Source organism: Juglans regia, chromosome 9 (genome assembly GCF_001411555.2).
Source record: "Juglans regia cultivar Chandler chromosome 9, Walnut 2.0, whole genome shotgun sequence".
In the NCBI taxonomy this organism is placed as follows: Eukaryota; Viridiplantae; Streptophyta; class Magnoliopsida; order Fagales; family Juglandaceae; genus Juglans; species Juglans regia.
The window spans coordinates 20,324,259-20,351,553 of NC_049909.1; the positions used below are offsets into that span (position 1 = coordinate 20,324,259).

At 32.1% G+C, this 27,295-nt stretch overlaps 4 protein-coding genes across 4 annotated transcripts; 3 read left to right on the top strand and 1 right to left on the bottom strand.

Moving 5' to 3' along the window:
* Window positions 1–2,319: 2,319 nt before the first annotated feature.
* Window positions 2,320–3,268, bottom strand: LOC108997169 (protein P21-like). The gene has a single exon (XM_018973328.2). The coding sequence runs from the start codon at window positions 3,215–3,217 to the stop codon at window positions 2,540–2,542; it is 678 nt and encodes a 225-aa protein (XP_018828873.2). The 5' UTR covers window positions 3,218–3,268; the 3' UTR covers window positions 2,320–2,539.
* Window positions 3,269–11,611: 8,343 nt separating this feature from the next.
* LOC108997066 (transcription factor MYB3R-5-like) lies at window positions 11,612–16,847 on the top strand. The gene is made up of 8 exons (XM_035693995.1): window positions 11,612–11,691; window positions 12,116–12,253; window positions 12,741–12,795; window positions 13,140–13,197; window positions 13,660–13,754; window positions 13,891–13,994; window positions 14,281–14,409; window positions 15,149–16,847. The coding sequence occupies exons 2-8, from the start codon at window positions 12,126–12,128 to the stop codon at window positions 16,344–16,346; spliced, it is 1,767 nt and encodes a 588-aa protein (XP_035549888.1). The 5' UTR covers window positions 11,612–11,691; window positions 12,116–12,125; the 3' UTR covers window positions 16,347–16,847.
* A 1,256-nt stretch (window positions 16,848–18,103) lies between these two features.
* On the top strand, window positions 18,104–21,249 carry LOC108997019 (bifunctional UDP-glucose 4-epimerase and UDP-xylose 4-epimerase 1). The gene is made up of 9 exons (XM_018973095.2): window positions 18,104–18,553; window positions 18,841–18,890; window positions 19,140–19,275; window positions 19,572–19,673; window positions 19,826–20,053; window positions 20,249–20,330; window positions 20,485–20,567; window positions 20,636–20,727; window positions 20,959–21,249. Exons 1-9 carry the CDS (start codon window positions 18,359–18,361, stop codon window positions 21,041–21,043), a joined length of 1,053 nt encoding a protein of 350 aa, XP_018828640.1. The 5' UTR covers window positions 18,104–18,358; the 3' UTR covers window positions 21,044–21,249.
* Window positions 21,250–26,204: 4,955 nt separating this feature from the next.
* On the top strand, window positions 26,205–27,271 carry LOC108997065 (BON1-associated protein 2-like). The gene has a single exon (XM_018973162.2). The coding sequence runs from the start codon at window positions 26,396–26,398 to the stop codon at window positions 26,981–26,983; it is 588 nt and encodes a 195-aa protein (XP_018828707.1). The 5' UTR covers window positions 26,205–26,395; the 3' UTR covers window positions 26,984–27,271.
* Window positions 27,272–27,295: the final 24 nt, after the last annotated feature.

Sequence of the window (27,295 nt, forward strand, 5' to 3'; positions counted from 1 at the left end):
ACTAATCAAACCGAGTCATATATTAACATAGAACATGAATAAAACCTAATTTAGCAAATTAATGAGCTTCACTTTTTTATAGAAATATTAGCCTACACAGTAAAATAAAATTTCTTAATATTAATATTCAAAATAAAAAAAATAAATTATAAATTAGAGGAATTAAAAGAAAAAGAAAAACAAAGTAAAGAAGTGGAATATGTATTTAACAAAAAAAGAAAAAAAAAAGAAGTGGAATATGTGGCGCATGGGCCATGCGAAAGTTGATAGTCGATTGGAGAAGAAGAAGGAAAAAAAGAAAAGAAAAAATTTATTCATCATCTTAACTTCTATCATTATTTCATCATTTTATGATGTGGCATTAAATGATAGGTTTATAAGTGAAATATAATAAATAATTTTTAATCATCTAATAACACATTATGAGATGATGAAAAGATGATAAAAATTAAGATAATTAGTAGTATTGCTAAAAAAAGAATCACGAATTCACCGCGTTCAGCTGGCACTTTTATTGCCACAAAAGCTTCACTGTATATACAAATAGAAGGGGCAGATTTTTTTCGCCTTACATATGCAATTTTGGATACAAAAGTCTTCTAATCTAATTTATCTAATTATTATAATTATTTTAAATTTTTATATCAAATATAATAAATAATTTAAAATTTTTATATTTATAATAATAATATTAAAAAATTATATTTTAATAATATTTTATTAAACTTTTATCTCAGCTTATCTCATCTCAACTCATTATCCAGATTAAAATCTCGTTTGTTTTCGCAGATGATATGAGTTGAGATTAAAGTTAAAAATTTTAAAAAAATATTATTATAATATTATTTTATTTTAATATTTAAAAAAATTAAATTATTTATTTTATTTTATGTTAGAATTTAAAAAAATTATAATAATAAGATGAGAATAATTACGAAAATAAAACTATCCTTACAAACTAGAGACGGGAGCTTTTGAAGAAAAAGATTGCCGCTCACGCGAACTCTTACCATCAGCCTAGGTTATGTAGGAAAATGAGGCCGATGGATTTGGGCCGTATAGCCCAATTACAAACTTCTCTTTTAAGGCAATCTACGATGGGTAGCCCATAGAGGACACATGACCTGCTCAGCCTCTAACCCATATTATTTTCGCAATGCTCTCTCATCCAAAATTATAAAGGAAGTTGGATTAATTATTATGTTGAGTAGTAATCCTTCTCCTTCTTTCAGACCGTCGACCGGCCCATATTACCTTAATATTTCTAAAAGTCAATCGGAATCTGATTTCGAGTATTAAACCTTGTAGTACATTTCTGAGTTCATTGCCATTGAGTACCTAATCTGACCAAAAGCTAGCTCGATCTTTAAAGTTTCCTTGTGGGTCGGGTCCATATATGGAGAAAAGTTACACGTTCATTTACTCACCATTAATCAACATGCATGACTTGCTTCATGATGATCTTTAACTCAACCACAACAAATAATCAAATTTATATTGAAACACGGGCGCTGCTAGATCATAGTTGGAAGTTCAAAGTTTTAGCGCTTAATAGCTAGCTAGGTTAAGCTACAAAATGGTAACAAATTTAAAATTGTTATTTTTATATAATATATATATATGGGAAATACTATATCCACAAATGAATTACACAAAAATAATTTTATAAATTGATGTGACTTGATGTGATTCGTCAGATTATAAATTTACTTTTATTATAAACTAAATCTAATAGAATAAATGAAGTCACGTAAGTTTATGGTATTATTTTATGTAATTATTTTATAGATATAGTGGTATTCTCTCTATCTATTTATATATATAAATAGTCAAACACGGTAACAGAGAAATTAAATATCGTACCCCTTAAGTTATCCGAATTCATTGCTATACCTATTATATTGAAGTTGGGGGTCCTTATCTATGTTATGGAAAGAAGAAGAAAAGTACTATAGAATTAATGAGTGGTGGCTCAAGTTGACCAGCAAGCTGAAATTTACCTAATCTGACCAAAAGTTAGCTAGCTTGATCTCTAAAGTTATCATTGTGGGTCCATTTATGGTTCAAAGTCACATGTTCATATACTTGCCATTAAGCAGCATGATCACTTGCTTAATTCCTCGTACATAACCATTGTGGGTCCATTTATGGATAAAATTTACTCGTTCATTTACGGCCATTAATCAATTATGCATCATGACTTGCTTCCACCTCAACCACAAAAAAGAATTAAATATATATAGAAGCACCCACTTAGATCACAATACTTGAAAGTCAAATTTATCGCTTGCTAGCTAGGTAGGTAGGTTAAGCTACAAATTAATGGTAACGAGTACTTTAGAAACGTTATTTTATATATTTAGTCTTTCGTCAAGATATTATTACAACCTGATAATCATCTCTGAATACGAATTAAGTTTGGTGTTTGCATTTTGCACACTACGGGGTGTGCTCACCAAGCAACATTAAAGCTTTTATTACATGATCACATAAATACTACGTAGGTAGGTACTAGTTCTTATATGGCGCCGGCACTGCTTCAAGGGCAGAAGGTAACCTTGTAGTTAGTCCCGCCATTGCATGTAAATGTGCTGGTTTGGTCATCTTTAGGGTAACTGTAAGCATCGGGACAACGCTCCTTGAAAAATCTGGAATAGTTCGTGGGCCCGCAGCTCCCAGAATTGCAACAGTATTGATCGGTTTTGAATACAGTGCATGGATTGTTGCATCCACCAGGAGCCCTCAACTCATTGGGGCACTGCCCGTTGATATCTGCAGTACATCTTATCCCACGGGTGCACCCATTAGAGGTGGGGCTAAACTCCATGGGAACATTAAACCCATCAACAAGGGAGATATCAAAGAAATCCAAATTATTAAACTGGTTTAATGCGTATTCTGCTAAGGTGTTTGGGGGTGCACCATAGGCTTGGCATCGGAGAAGCCCACCGCAATCACCGGTTTGGCATCTGCCGCGCCCAGCCCCATCGAAACTGCACCCAGTTCGTGGCCAGATGCGAGCCCCTTTGGTGCCTGCGGCAACATCAAGGTTCCAAGTTCCACCCCGTGGGTTGAGCTGCATGCCACCACCAGGTACAGCCCCAGCCCAAACCGTGTAGGGACAATTGTTTGTTATGACAAATCTAGCCGCATGGGCAAGGGAAAAACAAAGAGCATAAAGGAAGCAGCAAGTTGACAGGGTTTTGGATAGAATCATGTTGGAGAGTGGAAAGATATATTTGTTTGAGTACTTGGTGCTTTGGAGGTGCATGGTGCATGGGTTTATATAGTGCAAGCTTGGTGCTAGTTGTTGAATGGTGGACAGACCTATCGACTTTATTTCCATGGAAAATACAATCCTCTATTTTGCTGTTTTATTAAAAGTCTTGTTAGTCTCACTTTCTTTAATCATCTTTGGCTTGTTTCGAAGACAATTCAACAAATAGGGAGCCAAGAAACATCTCATATTATTATCTTCCCAAAATAAATAAACAAAATATGCTTAAAAAATGTTTTGTTTAAAATTTATTTTCATTTGAAAATTCTTCTTCTTGCTTTTTGAGATGCAAAATTATCAATTAAATTTTTATATTCAAGTTTTTCTAATATCTCTTTTTGATCAATTGATAATATCTCCAACAAAAAGTAGTGTAATAGTACATGTTTGAACGCTATTCTCATATCTCTTTTATTGGGCTTGTTGTGTTTTACATTACCCCATATCCCTTTTGTTGTATTTCTTGATTTGTTTCTTTGTATTTTTTTTTTCCTATTTTTAGATGTATTTCTTGATCATCCACAAATATTTCACCTAAATTTTCTGCTATATTTTTTTTACTCGTTGTAACAAATTTATTTAAAGATCATTTTTGCAATTCAATCAATTTTTTTGTTCTTCTCTCTTTCTTCTTTTGTAAGTTTCTCATATCCAAATGCATATTTTCAATTAGACATATTTTCTAATTGAAAATAATAGTATCTATATATTATGAGCAATGCTAGATACAGTCCCCACTTGGGGACTGCATATGCAAGCCTAGGCTATTTTAACTTTAAAATTTTTTAAAATTACAAAATTATCCCTCCTAAATAATGTTTTCTCTCATTTAATAATATGCCTCCACATGCAGTCCCCACTTGAGGACTGCAAATAGAATTTCTCATATACAAATAGAAAGGGCATATTTTTTTCGCTTTACATAGACCCTTTTGGATATAAAAGTCTTCTGATCTATTTTATTTAATTATTATAATTTTTTAAATTTTTATATAAAATATAATAAATAATTCTATTTTTTAAATCTATAATGATAATATTAAAAAATTATATTTTAACATTATTTTATTTAATTTTCATCTCAACTTATCTCATCTAAATTCAAATGAGTCCATAGAATATATTTTTCTTATCTCATCTTAACTCACTATTCAAATTAAGATCTCGTTTATTTTTACAGATAAGATGAGTTGAGATTAAAGTTAAAAGTTGAATAAAATATTATTAAAATATATTTTTTTAATATTATTTTTATTTTAAAATTTAAAAAAATTGAAATATTTATTTTATTTTATATGAGAATTTAAAAAAATTATAATAATTAGATAAATAGAAATAAAAATAACTGTAAAAACAAATGAGTCCGTAGAAACTAGAGACCAGACTACGAGAGCATAAAAATGAGATAAATAAAATGAAATAAATTTCAAGTATAGAAAGATAGTTTTTGAGATTTTCATTTGAAAATTATTTTGAAATTTGTCATTTGATTTATGGTCAATACAGAGTCTCTAATAAATAATTTAATTTTTATTATACTATTTACAAATTATATCAATCCATCTCAACTTATCTCTAAATTCAAATTACTCACTGCCAATGAACTAAATACCATTGAACCAGCCCTGCCATTAACTACTATTGGAAGTATTTGAAGAATCGGATGAATGAAACGACACGTGAAGGACCCATGGCTTAGAAATGTGCCAGTGGATAGTCTCAAAAGTCATTCTACGACAATGGAACCGAATAATTCCCAGCATCGCTTCAGCATCTGCACAAAGCCCTAGATCTGCTCGCGTCATGATCTCAAAAGTAATGGCGTATGAATCTTGCATGTGCCCTTGCCTGCCTCTAATTTATTTCTAGTAATGATAGGTATAGGTTTGAAATGTATAAGGGAAAAGTCTTCGAGTTTGCATCCTAAAATCGCGTACCGATACGATACGTAAGATATCTATTTCTCTCAAAATCTATTTTTTTTAATAAAAAATTAAATTGTAATTTTATAAAAAATAAATGAGTTTTTATATTTTTTAACAGTAAAATATATTTTTTAAAAAAAAATTTATAATATTTATACAGTTAAGATTTATGAAAAATATTATATATTAATCATTATTTATTCTTACACTTCATATCTATAATTTTTTTATAAAATGTGAACATATTTTTTATAAAATATAAAATTTTTATAAAATACGAATGTGGTATAATAAATAATAATTGATGAAAAATTTTTTTTTTATAACTTTTAAATCATTTCTCTTGTTGTACAAAAACAAATAATAGCACTGCACTACTGGACTGGCTAGCTAGAAGCCTAGGAGAGGGAAATTGAACAGTATTGAACGGAATAAATCCCAGAATCATCTCAGTATTGTTCGTGCAATCAAGGTGTAATAAATGCATGAGGCCAAAAAGATTTGTTTAAACAAAATTTACGATCTATTATTTATTACGAAAATTATTATTTTTTATTAGATGATTCAATTTTCAATTCTTTTTAGAATTTTCTTATTAATTGTCTTTTTAATTTTTTGTGTCTTCTTCCATTGTTCTAGATAGTGGAAGAGCCGGCCGTGCATAGAAAAAGAAGAGGACCCGCATTTTTTCTAAAGGATAATGCTTTTTGAATCGATAGATGACGACTGATGATTAATCGTTTCATGGAAAATGCAATCCTCTATTTTTTTTTTTTTATGTATAGTTTGTTTTTAATAAATTTTTTAATTCATTTCATTTAATTATTATAATTTTTTTAAATTTTATTATAAAATAAAATAAATAATTTTTTTTTCGAATCTTAAAATAAAAATATATTATAACAATACTTTATTTAACTTTTTAATTTTAATTTCTACACGTATTATTTTAGAAAAATTTATTTAACCTTGTTTCGAAGACAAGTCAACAAATAGCGAGCCAGGAAACAAAAGGCCATCAAGAATAAATTTTGGGTGCGTATGACGATGAAACATCTCATATTATTATCTAAACAAAATACGCTTAAAAAATGTTCTGTTTAAAATATATTTTCATTTAAAAATTATTATTCTTGCTTTTTAAGATGCAAAATCATCAATTAAATTTTTATATTCAAAATTTTCTAATATCTCATTTTGATCAATTAATAATATCTCCAACAAGAAGTGTAATAGTACATGTTTGAACAATATTCTCAATCTCTTTAATTTGTTGGGCTTGTTGTGTTTTACATTATCCCTATATCCCTTTTATTGTATTTATTTGTTTGTTTCTTTCTCTTCTTTTTTTCTTTTTTTGATGTATTTCTTGATCATCTACAAATATTTCATTTAAATTTTCTGCTATATTTTGTTTACTCTTAGTAACAAATTTATTTAAAGATCATTTTTACAATTCAATCAATTTTTCTTCTTCTTCTTCTTGTTGTATGTTTTATGCATATTTTCAATTAGACATATTTTTTAATAGAAAATACAGTATCTATATATTATTTGAAATCTTATTATGCCTATGAGCATTTTAGAATAAAATAAGGCCTTGTTTCGATAAACAGTTAACATGAGATGAAATAGTTTAAATAATAGTAAAATTTTTGAATTAAGATGAGATAAAATAATTTGTAAAATAAATATGTTTAAATAGAAAAATGAAATAATATAATTTTTAATTTTTGAGATTTCAAAAGATGTGAGTCCCACTATTTTATCAATTATCCGAATTGTATACTGTAAATAGATTGTTCACCTATTTTCATTCAAGTGTCAATTTTCACTTTGAGTTATAGTAAATATATAGATTTTTTTAAATTTAAGTAGTTACTGTTCACTCATTAAATCTATTTTTTATTAACTTTTAATTTCTAATGATCTTTTTTATTCATGTTTAATCTTTAACTATCTTGTAATAATAATGTAAGAATTAAATTAAATTATTAATTAATATATGATTAGTATAATTATAAAATATGAAAAAAAATCAAATATTATTATTAAAAAATAATATTATATTATTATTTTAATAAATTTAATAACTAATTTAATATGAAATTATAGATAAGAAAGTTTTAAATATATAAAAAATATATACTTTTTATTAAAATTTAAAGATAAATTTAATAAATCCAATGGTAACGCTCTTATCGGTTGGATTGTTGGTAGTGACGTCGATCCATCATCCTTTTGCTATATTCCAAAGTTAGTACCGTAGCTTAGTTTCCAACCATCTTTTGACTAGACTTATCAAAGCTGACTATTAAAGTCTAGGGGCGGCTCAATTCAAATAGAAATTTTAAGCGAAATTTTTTTGAGTTTATAATTATAATATAATAAAATAATATTTTATTTAAAATATTTATTTTATTTAAAATATTTATTTTTAAATTTATATTCAATACAACAACTTAAATCGAATCTCAATTTAAAAAGATCTTAAAAAAATTATTTAAAAATATAAATAATTTATTGTATTAAATATTAAATTTAATATTATAGGATCTTACACACATTAATTTTATATTATTTAAAATTTTATTTAATAAAATATTTTTAATTTTTTTTTTAAATATTAAAAATAAACACCTCATTTTTATTTTTAAAACCTTGCATAAGGTGAGACTTCCTTATTTACATTCAAAACTCACATCAACTCATTTCAATTCATCTCATCTCATTTCATTTCATCATTACAATTTTTTCAAATTTTTACATAAAATATAATAAACAATTTAATTTTTTCAAATTTCAAAATAATTTTTTCAAATTCCTACTCAAAATATAATAAATAATTTAATTTTTATTATACTATTCACAAATCATCTCTATTCATCTCAACTCCTCTCTAAATTCAAATCACTCACTGGCAATGAACTAAATACCATTGAACCAGCCCTGCCATTAACTACTATTGGAAGTATTTGAAGAATCGGATGAATGAAACGACACGTGAAGGTCCCATGGCTTAGAATAATATGCCAGTAGACTTGTCTCAAAAGTCATTCTACGACAATGGAACCGAATAATTCCCAGCATCGCTTTGTGCAGATCTTGCCTGCCTCTAATTTATTCCTAGTAATGATAGGTACAGGTTTGAAATGTATCAATTTTGAACCATTTTTTTATAAATATGTAAATTAAACTTTTATAAAAAATAAAATGAGTTTTTAATATTTTTTATAGTAAAATCTATCTTTTATAAAACAATTGTATAATATTTGTGCAGCTAAAGACTCATGAAGAATGCTATACATTAATTACTATTCATTCATACACCTTATATTTATAATTATTTTATAAGGTGTGATCGTAGAGATATTTTTCATAAAAAATTAGATATTTTTTATAAGATGTGAGGTATAAGATTGTAAATAGTAACAGATGAGAATAATTTTTTAGCACTTATAAATCATTTCCCTATTAGTACAAAAAGAAATAATAGCAGCTAGGAGCCTAAGAGAGGGAAACTGAACAGTATTGAACGGAATAAATCACAGCATCATCCCAGCATTGTTCGTGCAATCTAATAGATGCGTAAGTCCAAAAAGATTTTTTTTAAAAAAAATTTATGATCTATTATTTATTACGAAAATTATTATTTTTTATTAGAATGAATTAATTCTAGATGAAAATTGTCGTCTTCTTGACAAATAACTCATAATAAATAATTAGGAAAATACTAAATATATTTAAGAAAAGCTTACAAAAATTTACTTTTTCAAGTATTAGTTATTGATACGTTGAAAATTATAAAATTTAAAATTTCAATTCAAAATAAAACTAACAAAATAAGTTTTATAAATAAAAGAGTAAATTAAATTTTAAGTGTATCATGTAGTACTACTCAAATAATTATTTTATATTTTTGGGAGCGTTAGGATTGGAGGGACAAAGTGTCATGAAATAGGAAGAAATTCAATTTGAGAACATTGGCATTGGATTGGTTATCTCAATCTTTAAAATTTGAAGAATATGTAACTTTTTAACTTTTACTTAATCACTTAACACTTAAAATCTACATTAAATTAGTCATCATATTCTCTATAATAATAAATTATTATTATTTTCTACTATTTATATTTCTTTAATTACTTTTTTATTTTATTTTTATAATCTTCAATAACCTCCAACAATTATAATCATTTTCATTTTCATTTTCACAATCCAGCAATCCATAATATAATAATCTCATATGTACATAGATGATAAATCTCATATGTAAATAAAAATCACATATGTACAATCTATAAAAATCTCATATCTAATATAATAATCTCAAAATATAACAAGATAACATATGAGAAAATGACATGACCACAAGCATATAACCAAAAGAGGGAAGAAGAAGAGCCACGGCAAGGGTGCCGAAATATAATAAAAAAAAATACATTTAGACTTGTTACATTTCATATTTGAAAAGAATAAGAGAATTACTGTAACTCACATTTTAGATGAAATTAGTTTGACTAATTCATGTTGGCCAAATATAAATGATATTAGCTAAATTTGAAGATAAAAATGCACTTGGCTAAATTAATGCCAATACTCTCAGTACTGCAATGGTTTTGAACTAATTTAGAGAAAAAGAAAAATTCTACTAATCATCCCTACATTACACATTATATATTATTTTTTTATTTTTTTCTCTTATAAAATATGTGGTGTATAGATGATGAGTAGAAGAATTATTTTAGTTTAGTAAAAAAAAAAAAAAATCAAGTATAATGTATAATATGAAAATGATGAGTAGAATGATTCAAAGTACCATAGAATATAATTAATTCATCTAGCTAGCAGGATAAAGAGTCAAATATGCATAGAAGCTGAGAGCAAGCATCCAACCCAGAATAATGAAAGCCTGCTAGCAAATAATCAAGCCAAGTACTGTACTAGTCGCTCAGTTTAATTAGCATATATGCATGCAGCAGGAGATCATCATATATAAGAATAATAAAATAAGAATCTCGCTCATTAAGCCTTCATATATGTTACTTTAACAATGGAGAAGTTTTATAAAAATAAACTTATAAATTAGTATGATTTGATATGATAAGTTAGATTGTAAAATTATTTCTATTATAAAATAAATTTAATTTATTATATAAAATTATGCCAGTTTGTGACTGGAAGTGATAAAATATACCAAGCCCATATAAATAGGCCCAACTCACCAAATGGCCCTCACTATAAAATAGTAGAAGAGGGAGAGGGGACAAGGGAAAGAGAGTGTAGGAGGAAAAGATGGGAAGGTAAGGGAGAAAGTGGAAAGGAGGAGAAAATGTCAGACACGCAAGGGAAAGACTGTCAATCACCACCACTCCTTAGGTGCATGCAGAAAGAGGGTTAGATAAAAGGAAATGGTCAGATGACTCTAGGGGTGAGGGACCTTTCGGCCAGGCTTCTCCTTAGGGGCTTCACTTCTTCAACCTCTCGAGAGGGACTCCAGTGATAGAATCTCCAGCAAAAGATAGAGCTCAGATCTCTACTGTATAGTGAGGACGAGAGACCATGAAAGACTGTAAATAAGCATATTATAGTAGACTCTCTCCTCTCCAAAACTCCAGTGAACGTAAGTTTTATGCCGAACCACGTAAATATGTGTCATGGTCTCTTTATCTTCTCTACACTTATTTTTGTTTTACCGCTATGGATGTAGGTACTGACATCGTAAAGTCGCACCGATCGAGGCCTGAATTGTCACAACGGACTGAGAATGAATCTCTCCCCTTCTGGTCTGTTGTGTCATTTTTAGACTTTAATAGTGAGTTTACTTTTATAATATCTCTTTTATAGCTGTAACACCCCTCTTTACTGAAATCTTAATTATTATAAACTTTCGATAATATTTTTCTTCGGCTTGAAAAACATTGCGGGAAGTACCAAATATTGTCTGGATTTGTAATTGCAAACAGGCTTTGTACATGTGGGTAAAAGAAAGTGAGACAAAAAGTGATCCAATGCATGTATATATCTGATTTTTCTTTGGGTTTGTAATCCAAGCCTGAACTAAAGGGCTCACAGACCAAATCAAGCCTGCTTATGGGTCAGGCCAGATTCTTCCCAACATGATCCGAGTCCAGCATCATGATTCTGGACCCGTCCGACCCGTATCCCAAATAACGAAGCTCCTGGGGCGAGTTTAAAAAGGAGCAGAGCCACTGCCAAAACCTCCTCCATGAGTATCCATGCACATTCACGAGCTCTCTGATCAGCCACAGAGCCTCGCTCTCTGCTACTTCGTGGCTTGCTTCCTCCCCAACGACGTCGCTGCTTTATTCTAACGTCTCAGAACTTCTTGCATTTCGTTCACTTCCTTTTCTTGTACTTTTGTTATTATATATTCGATGTCTCATTGGCTCGGGGGGTTACAGTTTCGGAGTCTCATTTAAGGAGGAGAAACCGCTCTGAGAAACTCTTCAAGCTTTCTACTCTCAGGTTGATTCGTTCACTTTTATGCATGATCACGTTATATTTTTTACTTCTGCTTTGTACTATTCATAATTGGACTTGTTTACGTTTTTTTTTTTTCTCATTTTTTTGGTTGATGTTTGGTTCCCGAGAAACGTAGGAAAATGACAGTTTTTAATCGTTCGTTTTCTAGGTTTTTTTCGAGTCTCGAGGAAGTCAAATATTCAAACTTAGCTCTAATTGCTTTTCGGTTACTCGGTTTCCCCGGGAAGCAAACATGATATCGAAGAAATCTGTCTGAATTTTCGTTAAATATGTCTTGCTTTAGGTTTCAGTGGCTTTGCTTGGTAATTTATTTTCATATTCCTTACATGCTGCTGGATTGTTTGCACTTTGTTTGATATTCGAGATCCGCTTTAATTTTGAGGGTGTGTTTGGCTAACTAATTCAGGAGAAAGATCATGGTAGAGATTAAGAATGAGAAGGAGTTTTCTATGGATTCAGATAAAGAATTTAGAGTCGCTTCTTGTTCTTCCTTATCCGATGGCAATTCTGATACCCCTGTTCTGAGAAGAAGATCTGTTGTAGGGTATGCTTTTCTTACTATAGTTCCTCTATAGTGATTTCTGAATGGATTATCTAGCTACCATACCATTTAAGAACAAAATCCTCGAGTGATTTTCTAACATTGAACATCGTTGAATTGTGAATACTAAATTCTTTTTATTGACCAAGCCACCTAATACGTAGTATAGCCACATTTGTAGTGGTGCGGCGGTGCCCGCGGCAAAAGTCAAAACTTGAAAAATGCTAGTCAAGCCATGACTTCTGTTGTTTAGAGATTTTCGAATAGAGACCATCTTCTATCACATGTAAAATGAATCAAATCAGCTTATGATATGGACATCTGTTTGTTGCCGGGCAATAAAAACCTTTGGGATGCGAAGCGGATAAGGAAGTTAATTTGACTAGTGCATTGTAGTGGAATTAGTTTTGATTATTGGTTATCAATGTCCTTTATTTCTGGGTGAAATCACTCCAGTTTGTATTTGATGTGAGTTGTTCTGTTATTGAAGGAGGCGGACTGGTCCAACTAAACGTTCAAGAAGAGGAGGCTGGACAGAAAAAGAGGTCAACCACTGGATATTCTAGTTGAAGTTTCTTTATGTTTTGTTTTTGTTTTTTAGTTTTGGTTTTGGTCTGCAAAATATACTGCCAGATGTTACAGATAGCCATATAAACTTTGTAATAATAACTTGGAGAATATTAGATCAGGGCTTTCACTTTTTGGAGGAACTGTAATACAAAGTTAGCCGGTTTATAAATACATTGCCAGTAGTTGTTAGGATTCGGAAGCATAGCATTTAATACTTTTGATGAGTGCACTTACTCCGATCATTGCTCTCTCTCCCTCTCTCCCTCTACAGCTTTTAAGGGTTTTCTAACGAAAATACCATTGGAATTTTGATGGACAGGATAATGTTCTATTTGAAGCAGTCAAAAAGTACAATGGAAAGAATTGGAAGAAAATAGGTATTGGCATGCATATTAGGCTTTTTCCTTGCTTTCAACTTTGGGCTTGTAGTATTTTTAAGTGCACTATCTACAGTCTACTGCTTCTTTTTGGATGCCAGCCATAAATCATTTATCTATGAGGAAGAAAGTTATAAGGGATAGTCATGACTGACCATTCATCTGGTTTCAGTTGGTTTGATCTGTTCATGACCCTGAATACTCTGGATGTTAGTGGCACCAGAGGTTTTGCAATCGTCCTGCTGAAGTTCTTTGTTTCATCATTGGATAAGTGTAATTAGGGTCAGTCTTTTTGGTGAAAAGTGTCCCTTGTCAATTTCCAGTTTGCCGGAACTTCCTTTATGGATGTTATTGTTGAATAAATTGCTATCTCTGACATAGGATGCAAACAGAAGTAGAGTGCATAAATTTTCATTTTCTTCTGCAAATCTGATCATATAATTGTTTATATTTCTTGTACAGCTGCATATCTCCCAGGTCGCTCAGATATTCAGTGCTTGCACCACTGGCAAAAGGTTCTGAATCCTGAACTTGTCAAGGGATCATGGACAAAGGAGGTACCAATCAAATAATTAAAACATCGAGTATTTTAGCATGTTTTGCTGGCCAGAAGAAATAATTCATTCATTTATATTTTCAATGTCATTGATATGCGATCATGGTCCTTTTTTCCTTTCGTCTTGGGACTTTCAGGAAGATGACTGTATAATGGAGTTCGTCAAAAAGCATGGTTGCAAGAGGTGGTCTCTTATGGCTAAGTTCTTACCAGGTCGTATAGGCAAGCAGTGCAGAGAGAGGTAGGTGCTGTATGTTTCTAAGTAGGCAATCAGTTTTGGAAGGCATTCTAATTGCTGTGCATATTTCCTGTATTTAAGTTCCCATCATATCCTTCTTGTGCAACTTGTTAGTTTTCCAGATACTGTAATAAAAACTTCACGATAGTATTTCTCAGGTCAAGCGTGCAAGCAGCTGAATGGGCCGAATGTTTAGTATCTAGTCTGTCTGCATGTTGTGTGGTGTATTAGTTTTTTTTTTTTTTTTGAGAGTGAAATTAGTTAATAGTATTATATATTAATATTTTAGGTGGCACAATCATTTAGACCCAGATATAAAGAAAGATGCATGGACGGATGAGGAGGAGTCAATTCTTGGTTATTACCACCAAATCTATGGTAACAGGTGGGCAGAAATAGCAAGGTTTCTACCTGGAAGGTATGTATCTAAGATCAATTTATCGACATAGATTACTACTCATAGAATGGTAACATTCTTGGAATACATATTATATAATTGCAACAATACAGTCAAAAGATCCCAATTGAGATTGACTATTGGATTTTGTGGAGTTTCAAAAGCAAACTATTTTGGACGCGTTTCTATAACAAAGGGAAACAATTCAGTTTATATAATTTTTGCAGTCATGCTAAAAGTAAATTATGACAAAAAATTTTCTGAAACAACTCAGTGTGGCAAGCGACTCTTGTTTACAAGTTAGCCAGTTTCGGTTGGAAATTTGTGGGAGCGTAACCTTTTGGTTTCTTGGATATTAGATTGTCCTTATTTAGGGACTGAGCAAGACAGGTATCTGCCAAAATATATTGATAAGGTGGAGAGAGAGAAAAATAACTGGATAAGTTATCTTCTAGGTAGGGATTACCAAATGATGTTGTTCGGCTCCCCATCTGCAGCAAGCTTCAAAAAAGTTACTACATTCGTCTCATTTGATCATTGATGAAATCTTATTGCTGAATGTTTGTTACTAAGATGTTTGGGCGAAAATTCAGTATTGTCATGTTCAATTGAAAAATGGGAAAATGCCGCATGTGTGTGTGCATTTGTACCATATATCAGTTCATATGTTTGCGTGCAATTATCAAATAGAGTAATCCATGCCTTTTAATGGACGCATTAATATTATAATCTTCTCATGGTTCATTAATGTAAAAATCAGCAGGACGGACAATGCAATTAAGAATCATTGGAATTGCTCGATGAAGAAGAAACTCAATTCACAATCTAGCGATGGTTGTCAATGGGATATGTTCATAAATATCTCTCCTGGTTTCTGCAGTCCTGAATCAAAACCTACATCTTCAGATTTCTTCAGTTCTAAAACTAAAGTTGAATGCATGAAGGTTAATGTGGAGGGACAGAGATTTGGAAAAATCTTCTCTCTTAATCACGATATGGGTTTGGGGCACAGTGTTGACACTTGTCCTACTGATTTGGTTCTTGGAAATGCTTATGGAAGAGAGATTTGTTCAATGGCAGAATCTGTAACTGGTGAGATTTCAGAAAGAGGGGAAAGTGAACCATTGGATCCACTAAATGGGACACTGTTTGAAGGAACAGGAACTGCTGCAGCTAGTATCATCACTGGATCCTTTGATGCATCTGCTTACACTAAACCAAGTTGTAATTCTGTTGAAGTTCTTCCTGTTGCTGGCAAATTATTTGAATCTCCAAAAAGGTTAGGGGATTATGCCTCAGGTGTAATGAATACAAGAGTGGGCAATAAATCTGACAATCTATTTACAACTTCGAGAACGTTGGAACTTGATGAGGACATGAGCCGTGTTTGCATTAAAAACAAAGTCCATAGTGATTTGCTGCATGCTGTAGATACAAATCATGGTTGCTCACCTTCTGAGCCACCTTTGCTGAGTGATTTGGTTAATGCCATAGAAACTGGTGGATTTCTAAATTCGAATGATTATTTGAGGCATCCGATCACTCCGTTGTGTTATTCTACTCCAGGTTCCGTTCAACAAGGTATATATGCATCTGGTAGCAGCCCAGAATCCATATTACGGAACTCAGCAATGACCTTTAAAAATACACCTTCTATAATAAGGAAAAAGAGTTCCACTAAGGCTGGTAATGATGTCACCTGCACACCTGAGTGTCGAGTCTCATCTATTCGTGGCGGGCGAGATGTCAATAGTACAGACTTCCAAAACATGAAGCAGGGTTTCAGCTCTTTCTTTCATAGACCTGAAACTTCAGTTGGTTTTGTGTCTCTAGGCAGATGCCTGGAATATGCATTTGACTTGGAAAAGGATTCAGTCCCTGCTAATTGTGGCCGATCAGTATCTGCAAGTGCGTCTCAAAATCCTGATATTGGTGCAAATACAATGTTGATACCTTAAAATGATTGGATTGTAAGTGATTAACTTTACTTCAGATTTTTACCCATTTATCGGCTATCAAACTGAGCCTAAAACCTGTATTGCAAAGATCTACTTCCATTACCAGGGACAGAGTAACTAAGATCTGATCGTATTGAAAAATTCCCAGTTTGTTTCTGTGTACACAGCATCATCTCATCAAATTACATTTTGTTAGGCTTGCTTGAGAAGGAGAGATGACCGTGTTGTGCAGAATAGATCTTGAATTGTTTTATTATTCTTGGTAGGGATTTTCTAGTGTGCATATTATTATACTCTCTTAAGCTATCACATGCTTGGGAACCTTCATTCGATGGAGAGGAATGAATGTAAAGAGGTATTCGTTGCATTTGTTCTTCGAGTGAAAAATGGCTACAGAACTAGGCAGTTGTCAAAAGTGTCACCCGAGACTAACAGTAATTTGTATGCCTGCAGCAATATCGTAGAGAAATTTGGTGGTTGTTGCTCCTTATTCTGAAGTTGACTAGTGCTTACACATGTGGTGCTTAATGATATCTGCTGTGCTGTTAAGTTTGTAATAAAGCAAAGTGGCTATATATATTTCTTCTTGGGATTACGTTTGATGTTGGGCATCTGTAGTCCATGCAGTAAAGCAGCCCTCTTAAGCCTACTAATATATATGGATCAATAGACATGATCGTTCATAGTACATACATGCATGTTTGAATTGAAACCCCCTTGGTTTATTTCTTTTATTCCCATCACCTTAAATAGTATGATTTTTATCCCATTGATTGCCCATAAATTACAGTGTTTTCTTTTCTTTTTCCTCTCTCTCTATATAATTCTGAATGTTTGACGAATCTGTCATTGATCAGAGACCTCGGTTAATAACTGCAAGTCATCGAACATCTTTCTTTTTTTGGGTCCTTTCACATAGTTGTAAATTTTGAACAGCTTGTCGATGAGAGTAGCCACCCTGATTTGCGTTTTCTGTACTCTTTTTTTTTTTTTGTCTTTTGACTTGTTCGTCGATTGGTTTTTAGTTTGTGATCAGCCAGTTGGACTGTTCAAATTTATCAAGTTTTGCAGGTGCCAAATCTTGAATGGTTCTATTTTTAAAAAAAGCAAAGTTCATCCCAATACATTCAAATAAGTCTTAGCCTCGGTTTGGATTGTAAATTCATCTCATCTCATCATTATAATTTTTTTAAATTTTTATATAAAATATAATAAATAATTCAATTTTTTCAAATCTCAAAATAATAATAATATTAAAAAATAATATTCTAATAACATTTTATTCAACTCATATAAAACCATCTCAACTCATCTCTAAATCCAAACGAAACCTCATCTAACAAGGGTAATCGTTTTGCTTGATATAGATAATAGGCCAAATTATTGGAAAATAAAAATTATATTCATAAGTTGGTGTGGATAACATATCTGATAAACATAATATAATTTAATTTAATTTAAAATTTATAAATTAAATTTTACTATTTAAATTATATAGATAATATTTTTTACTGATCGACTTAAAAATATAATAGTTATATATTTGTTTTTAATAGGCGAAAGGTTATAATTATAAGTGCTGAAGATTCGAAGAATGTGCCATAATTTTAAATGTAAAATACCAAATTGCTAATAAATTGGGTTGAAAACATTACTTTTCATTTTCGCTCCTGAGGCTGAACTAATGACAATCTGGAAAAGCCGCTGCCTGAGAGAGACAACGTGGCTAAACAGGACCTATAGTCGCTCGTACTTTTGACCACCGGTCACAGTCACATTCACATGATCAATGGAACGATAAAGTACGCCAAATAAAGCGGCCAAAACTAGCCAAAAATAGAAGGATCCAAACCAACCTGATTCGTTGCTTCTTCGCTGTCCCTCTCTCCATCTCTCCCCCTTACACGCACCGTCTTATCCAAATTCCTATAAGAATCTCCATTCCACTCGCTCCATTCCGATCTGTTCATTTTCTCGAGAAAAATATTCTGTTTGGTGAGTTTGCATCTTAAATGATGTCGTCGGAGAAAACTATTTTGGTAACCGGCGGGGCCGGGTTCATTGGCTCTCACACCGTTGTCCAGCTTCTCAATGAAGGGTTTAGGGTTTCCATCATCGACAATCTCGACAATTCCGTCACGGAGGCGGTTGATAGGGTTCGGGATTTGGTGGGGCCCCAGCTTTCTCAGCAACTAGAATTCCATCTGGTATCACATTTCCCGCCTGTTTGACTCTCTGGAATTTCTCGTGTTTTTGCAGCTGAGAAAATGATGGGAAAAAATTACTCAATATTACTGGGATATTTCTGGCCAATGCTGGTGCTGGTTTTTATTTCTAAAATTAGAATTCAATTTAAGTGGTATCAGGATCAAATGAATTGGTACACCATCCATTCGTGTTTTTATCCATTTTTAACGGTTTATTGGCAACCAAATTGTGGGTTTGGGGTTTTGGCTTGCTTTCATTATAATACTACGTGGTGGTGTGGTTGCAGGGTGATCTTAGGAATAAGGACGACTTGGAGAAGCTCTTTTCCCAAACACGGTACTGAGATGTGTTTTTTTTTTCCCCTCTTTTCTTAATAGACTTCTACACCATCATTTCCTGGTTTCGAAGATTTAATGTAAAAAAATATCTTCAGAGATATATGTATCTTTTCTTTGCAGGAAAATTTTGTTAAGAGTCGTTTTTTGTTGAAGAAAACGAAATTCGAGTCTTTTCTTGGTTTCTTATGTGAATTCACTGTCGCTTATTTTTTGGCATTGGGTTTTGTATCAATGTATACTGAGCCAGATTTGATGCTGTGATCCATTTTGCTGGCCTAAAAGCTGTCGGGGAGAGTGTTGCACACCCTCGCCGTTATTTTGATAACAATCTGGTTGGCACCATCAATCTTTATGAGGTTATGGCAAAATACAATTGCAAAAAGGTGCGCCTCAGATTTAATTTCTTGAGCTTATCTGTCTTGGCCCATTATTTGATGCCAAAGAGGAATAGTGCATATCCGGAAGTGAATAACATATCTAACTGCTAAACTGTGAAGGTTTGTAATCTTCAGTGTCTAGTTCTTTTACCTGCCCTCGGTAGTTATAGCATTAATCTCCGGGTGAACTTTAACAGAGAAATGCTTAATCTTAGCTTGTGCACCTTTTTGCATGAATTTCATCACATGTTGTCATGTTCTGCCCCTAATGAAGCAAATAATGTTTTCATGTGGGAATGTAGATGGTTTTCTCATCATCTGCAACTGTTTATGGCCAACCTGAAAAAATACCCTGTATTGAGGATTTTGAGTTGCAAGCTATGAATCCCTATGGACGGACTAAGGTACTTATATTGCGTCCTTAATAATGTTTCTTTGGCACTTTTTTCTTTTACCACCTTTCAGATTAAATAAGTAATCCCATTTGCTATTTCTTGCGTTCAGAGGAGTATGGGTTCTTTATTTATCTGACATTCAATTTATTCTATCTTTCTAGCTTTTCCTTGAGGAAATTGCTCGAGATATTCAGAAAGCAGAGCCAGATTGGAGAATTATATTACTTAGGTACTTCAACCCTGTTGGGGCTCATGAGAGTGGTAGAATTGGTGAAGACCCAAAGGGTATCCCAAACAATCTCATGCCATACATACAACAAGTAGCTGTTGACAGATTGCCTGAACTTAACGTATATGGCCATGATTATCCAACAAAGGATGGTACTGCGGTATGTTCTTTTCTAGTAAAGAATTTTGAGTAGGATTGGATAGGATGGACCTGTGTGACCTAGACCATGAATGGTTATATATTCCAGTTACAATCCTTTATAAGCCTTGTTTGACTTTCTGTCATCACAGGATTTCAATAGAGACGACAGAATATTATTATTTGGTTATTAAGTATCTCTGTTTTTGATGAACAGGTCCGAGACTACATCCATGTCATGGACTTGGCAGATGGCCACATTGCTGCTCTTCGGAAGCTTTTCATGACACAGAATACTGGTGATCATTCTTCATCATCGCATATTTAGTTGCTAATGAATCTGGCTATTGCATGTTAACTTTTTGTTAGGCATCATCGTGGGGTTACTATGAGAATCTCATTTTAGCATTTGGGTGAGGCAAAAGTAAATTAACCGATAGTTTACTCTCTTAGGTTGCATAGCCTACAACTTGGGGACCGGATGCGGTACATCAGTACTTGAAATGGTCACCGCATTTGAGAAAGCTTCCGGCAAGGTGAGTGTTATCTCTCTCTCTCTCTCTCTCTCTGAGATATTGAATACATGCTGAATTTTTGTCTTCAGAAAATCCCCATCAAACTATGTCCAAGGAGGCCAGGAGATGCTACGGCTGTTTATGCTTCTACAGGAAAAGCTGAGAAAGAACTTGGATGGAAGTATGTGGTTATTCTATGCTTTTTATGCATTCCAAGTTGCATGACATTAATATTCTTTCTTATTTGCTATGATACAACTTTCGACAATGAGATGGATCTTTTCTAATATAACATACTTGAATGTACGATGATTATTCTGTGACCTGAGTTACAAAGCTGTTAATGGCTGATAATAATGTTTGTCTATAAGCAATGCTAGTTCTTTACAACTAAGTTGGTGCCTTTTTCCAGGGCGAGATATGGTATTGAGGAGATGTGCAGGGACCAATGGAATTGGGCAAGCAACAATCCATGGGGGTACCAGTCCAAACCCTGAATGGCATGCTAATTAAGTGCGTAATATACAAAGTTGTACAATCCCTTCGGATCACATTCTACTCGACCACGTCCCACATTCTTTTAAGCTACCTGCCTTTTTCCATCTAGAAAAATAAGATTTGTAAACTTGTTTCTGCAACTTTTGTTTTAGAAAAACAGAAAATGAATATCAAAAGTGGTTCAATCATATTGTTGTCTTGTGAATCAGCATGCCTTTCAGTTGGGGGCAGGTCCTTGCTCCTGTCAACCACTGAAATCTCACGAGTAACTTTTAAATATTGGGTAGAACATTGCGTCCTGTCCAAGCAAACAGAACATGATTAAGAAATCAATGGTATTTCGTTTTTCGTACAAGGAAAGCAGAAAGTGATTGATTGTGGATCAATGGCCTCTGCGAACTCACCAGTATCGTTTCATATTATCCATAGTTTCTATTATAAGATCATTTATTTCGACAAAAGCTTTTTCTTTGTACATGGACTTATTCCTAAAAGATCATATTAAACTTTCATATTTCTAGTACCACACGACTTTTTTGTACTACTCTTTTGGGTCAAGTCGAATGGTAATGTTTGGTTATAAAAAATGTTTGGAAATATTTGAGAATTTGTTTGATACTAGATTTTGAGAAAGGAAAGATAAAATTTGAATAAATATTTTGTTACGAATAATTATTATATTTGAATTTGTGAAAATGAATAGATAAAGTTGAAAAGTTGTTTGAATATAATTTTTTAAGATTATTTGTTGTTTTGAAATTTATAAAAATTGTATTAATTTTTGTATTTAAGTAATGATTAGAAAAAGAAATAAAAAACTTGAAATAAAAAAAAATTGTTTAATTTGAGTGATATTTTATAAAAGATTTGCACGAAGTTTATACATTTTAAGAGCAGGTACTATCTATTGCTTGGATGCATGAGTAATTCATTAAGAAGGACAAATAAAAGTTCATTGGAGAATATTGGTTGTGCACATGATCTCCATCTGAGGACAAACTACTTAGGAGTGTATGATTTTTATTGCTACAACTTTAGCCACAAATACATAATAGTGGTGAGTGGTTTTCAAATTTTCCTACTTTTCTGTCGACTTTTGACACGAGATTACGGATATATTATAAATTATAGAACTTTAATATGTTTCATCAAACTATGGCGTGCTTCACATTTTTCTCCATTATGGTTTTGAATTAGGATATCTTTTTCCCCCTTAATATCCATGTAACATTGATTTTTCAAGTTAAGATCTTTTTAATTAATTGGCAACACATTTCTTTCTTATTAAGGGAAGCAATATCCCCATGTATCAAATAAAAATAAAAACATTGATTTTTCATCACCTCTATTGAGTTCAAATTGCTATCTTGTATTGCTCTCTCTTTCATCATCTCTCTCGAGTTCAAACTAATCAATATATAAATATAGAAATCGAGATGGAGAGGAGGACAATAGGAGATGGATACTTTTGAATAAGATAAACAATCTGTCTGTTATGAAAATCAAATCATATGATTATGATAATATCAATAAAAATTTTATTTTCAAGTTGATGTGTAGAGTTGTAGCATCATGCTCTCCAAATTTAAGAATAAAATCACTTTCAGAAATTCTTAAAGAAGCCGGAGTTCTACTACAAAACTTGACTTCAAAATATTTTCTTTTATTCTAAAGGAAACGACAGCTACAAAGATTCCTTATAATATAATTTTTATTAAATACTTAAAATCTAAAAGAAAGTCTGCGGAAGCGCTTATTTAAATTTAATAAAGTCTTATGTGCTTATCAAAATAAATTATTAAACATTAAATCATAAAATTGAGCATGACATAAACTATTTAGGCCTCTGCCTCGCCTCCCTGGGCTAAGTCATGTCCGATAGTCTCATCCTTATAAATATCATCATTTGGGCCTTGGGGTGGTTTTAAAACATAAAACTAAACTAAAAATGAGTTGAATACTCAATAAGCAACACATCATATAGTAAACATAATAATCATAAGGTTTCTTGAAAAATATGTATACTCATGAATACATACTTAAATAACATGAATATGAACGTATCTTTCACTTGTCATAGGTTGGTACCCATTGTTGACCCCCATGAGTTAGGATTAGTGAATCTAAGTAGATTCTGATTTCATATGTGGCCACAGGGAAAACACACTGGGTGCACTACCAGCATGTACAACTTGGCAATACAATACGCCCATAACATATGGTACCGTTTTCATATCATAACATAGACCGTTACATATCTTATTATTCATACTTCATCATAATCATACTTGCATACTTGTCATATTATGATTTTAAGTGAAATCACATTTTTTTCATAAAATGTCGTAATACATGTTTTCTCACATAAAATCATGCATGACTTTTCATAAATATTTTAATACATAACTCTCACATAAAATCATGATTTTTCATAAATATTTTGATGCATAATTCTCCACGTAAAATCATGAGTTTTCATAATTTTATCATGACTTGGGTACATAAAAATGGCCTTCCTGTGGAGGGCGTACATGCAATATTTTTCTAAAATACATGTTGTTTACTGTACAGGGTATGATTATGCTACTTACCTTGCAACTTTAATCAAATATTTCCGGCATGAAATCGATCAAGTGAAGTAGAAGGAGAGAGAAAACATGAGGGATGTTGGTGGACTAGAGGTGCTCTGCGTGATTTTGGATAAGCAGAAACTACACTAGGACTTGAAGATGAATGAGATATACGTAAAGTGCATGGGACTGAGCGTATATATAAGGCGTCAATTTTAGAGTTTTAATGTAAAGATGATTTATAGAATTGTAAGAGAGTTATATTAGGGCATAAATCCTAATGGAAGGTGGAGACATGCATGACTTAGAGTTTGAGAAGGCAGTCGGTTAAAGAGTTTTAATGTAAAGACGACTTGTAAAGTTGTATCCTCATTGGAATAAGATGTCGACAAGTTTGAGTTTGAGTTTGAGTTGGACTCAGTCACGATCATTCAATAAGAGAGTTTGAATTTAAAAATATGATATAGTTTTTCATTCAATGTAGAATTAGCAATGACTGAGGCTGCATAGGGGACTTCAATCAGTGATATTTTAAATTGAAATAAATTTCTAATGGTCAATCTTTAAATTCTAAAATGAGTATAACTCGTTCAATAAATAATAAATGAGATTTAAGCTACTTATTGAGTCTAATTAAAACTCATAATCAATCTCAAAAATAATATAACATCAAAATTCAAATATTCTTGACTTTGATATTATCTCTAACAAATGAAGTCTTCAAAGTTCAATTAATCCCCTAATCATTTTTTTAAGCCCCTAATCATTTCTTTTGATTATCAACTTATCTAACAAATGAAGTCTTTAAAGTTCAATTAGTTTAACATTAATCTTTTTCCAACACTTTAATTGTCAGTTGGGTCAGTAGTCAACTTTTGATTATCAACTCATCAAGCACAGGAGTCAACTTTATTGTCCATGCTTCCTTCAACTTTGGTTGATGTCTTCAATATTTTTAATAAATTTCTTCTTAGTTATTTATTTATTTTTTTTAATCTTTTTCAAGTATTCTGTGTATTGGATGCAATAAATCTAAGAGGTTAGGGATTGTTTTCAATTAGAGAGAAATTATATTTTTTTAATAATTTTTTACAATGAACTTACGCAAAGTTTCTCTAATGGAGCGTGTACAAATTATTTATCGTAAAACAAATCCAGAACTTCGCCATCATGGGTTCCTCCATATATAGTAAAAGTGGGCACCAAGTCCTGCGAAGCTGAAGTACTCTCTCTTGCACCTGCCTTTTCTACACGCTAGAAAAAGAGTTCTGTTATATCGAGTCGTTTTAACGTAATTTTTGTGCTGATTGATTAAAATAATTATTTTATATTAAAATAATAATACATCTAATTACAATAAAATATTGTAGCGTGCAAGTTTTGTGTATTTTTATTAAATAAAAAATAATTTTTTTGTACTATATTTAGATTTATGTATATTTTTTTTAAAGAAAATACGGAATCTTGTGTTTGGTCTAATGAAAAATAGAAAAAAAAATTTGTTATTCATCATCTTCACATATTATATAGATTTTTATTTTTTTTAAAATTTGTTGATTTTATTTTTTTAAAACTAATTAAATTTTTTTATTTATTATTTATACATTACATATTTTATTAAAAAAAATTATATAATATAAGAATGATGAGATAAATCTTTCTAAAAGATAAAAGAGAAACGTGGCAAGCGTAATAATGCATGGACAGAAAAAAGCTCCGGACATGCACCGTATCGGACAGACAATTTTGTGGAAAATCAGGAACAAAAGGAAAAGTATGCAGCTATTGCCTATTAAAATAACGTGTGCAAGGTGAGTCACGGGACTTTAATCACGCCTTTTCTTTGCCATTTATTAAGGGATAAAATTTAAATTTAAATTTTTAATTTTTAATCACATAACAATACATATATATATATATATATATTGCTTTAGTTATTGATAAATTGAAATTTAAAATTATAACAATACATAAATATTGCTTGCTTTAGTTATTGATAATTTAAAATTTAAAATTTCAATTAAAAACAAAAAGAAATTGATACAATTGATCTTTTATTTAATACGTATAATATTATATCTAAAATTGCAAGACTTTTCACGATGCTTCCTAAGACTCAAAAAAGTGTTTATCAATATAAACCAATAAAATAGAGTAATTCCACTCTACTTTAAAATGTTTTAAGATGCCTTGAAGCTTTTTGGGTAGAATAATAAATATTCTTAAACGTATCTGTCTGTAGATGGTATTTAATACCATCAATAATGTTGATCGGCAAGGAAAAAACAGACATGGAGCCGAATTGAGCAACTTTTACTATAAGAAAAATTTTAAACATCATATTATTATCTTATTTTTTTATTTTATTATATTAAGTATGATATAATATATTTATTATAATTAAATAATTATTTATTATATTTTATTATTATTTAATAATAATAAATATATTAAATATTACGATTAAAATAAAATGAAAATATGATACATAGCTTTACAACGTAATGTTGCTCAACAAAAGATTGAGAAAGGGTGGATAAGCATTACTCTCACTCAGGTCCCAACTAAATGTTGTCGTCACATGTCACTCGTCCCAGTTGACTTCACTTTGTAATCGTGAGAAGAGGCAAAGGCTTTTGGGTTTAAATTTCCATATGGACCATTTCCATTCCACGGGGAAGCTGCAGTGTGAGTAACCTCTGAAATTCCCAAGAAATCCATCAAATGTAATTAATATAAACCCATAACTCTTTCGTCCCCATCGATCGCTACTAGCCCAACATGGCGAGGGAAAATCAACCGGAGTTCATCCTGGAGATCGTCGTGCTTTCAGCGGAGGGACTGGAGGCAACCTCTTTTACTCTCTTTTCACGCCGTATCAGACCCTTCGTCGCCTTCACCATGGTACCACCCAGTCGGAAGAAGTGTCGCGTGTACAAAACAAGGGTGGACAATGAAGGCGGGACCAACCCCACCTGGGGCGACAAGTTCCGTATCCCTCTGGATACCACCTTCTTTGCAAACAGATACTCCGCCATTTATCTCCGGTTATACACCAAGAGGCTCATTGTGGGTCAGGTTCAACTGGGTTGGTGTCAGATTCCGGTCTACGATATTGGGTCGCCGCCGGTTGGCTCCGTCCGGTACTTGAGTTACCGGCTGCGGGTTCGAGACGGTTCAAGGTGCCATGGGATTGTCAACCTTGCCATAAAGTTAGAAAGTTTAGCCTCCGTTGCAGGACAAAGGGTTGTAGCTTCGGGGGGGTCACCGACAAATGACACGTCTCGAACGGTAATTGGAATACCGGCAAGTTTGTTCACACCCATGGGTGAGTGTGAGGGGATTATGTGTATGTCAACCACAAGTTAGATCCTAGTTGAAAAGATGTTTGAGTGGAAAATGAGTGAAAAATGTGAGAAAATAAATTTTCTGCGTGTAATGGCATCGAATATACTGTGTCAATGATTTGGGTGTGGGGTTTGAAGTCTGATTGCTGCATGATTATTAATGCAATGGGGGTCATTTTCTTGTGTCCCTAGTCGGGAAAAAGCATGACCCTTTACCAAGAAACAACGACTTCGCAATCATTAGTCGTTTCTGATACGATGGGGGTGTACTGTTGCGTTAGTTTGCTTGCTAAATGAATGGTTTTCTCAAGTTGTCCTAGTTCACGTTTTATCC

Coding starts and splice junctions, on each gene's coding strand:
- LOC108997169 (XM_018973328.2), bottom strand. CDS start 3,217: ATGATTCTATCCAAAACCCTGTCAACTTGCTGCTTCCTTTATGCTCTT.
- LOC108997019 (XM_018973095.2), top strand. CDS start 18,359: ATGATGTCGTCGGAGAAAACTATTTTGGTAACCGGCGGGGCCGGGTTC. Junction 19,276..19,571: donor CAAAATACAATTGCAAAAAG/GTGCGCCTCAGA, acceptor GTGGGAATGTAG/ATGGTTTTCTCATCATCTGC. Junction 20,054..20,248: donor CAACAAAGGATGGTACTGCG/GTATGTTCTTTT, acceptor TTTGATGAACAG/GTCCGAGACTACATCCATGT.
- LOC108997066 (XM_035693995.1), top strand. CDS start 12,126: ATGGTAGAGATTAAGAATGAGAAGGAGTTTTCTATGGATTCAGATAAA. Junction 12,254..12,740: donor AGAAGAAGATCTGTTGTAGG/GTATGCTTTTCT, acceptor CTGTTATTGAAG/GAGGCGGACTGGTCCAACTA. Junction 13,755..13,890: donor AGGGATCATGGACAAAGGAG/GTACCAATCAAA, acceptor TGGGACTTTCAG/GAAGATGACTGTATAATGGA.
- LOC108997065 (XM_018973162.2), top strand. CDS start 26,396: ATGGCGAGGGAAAATCAACCGGAGTTCATCCTGGAGATCGTCGTGCTT.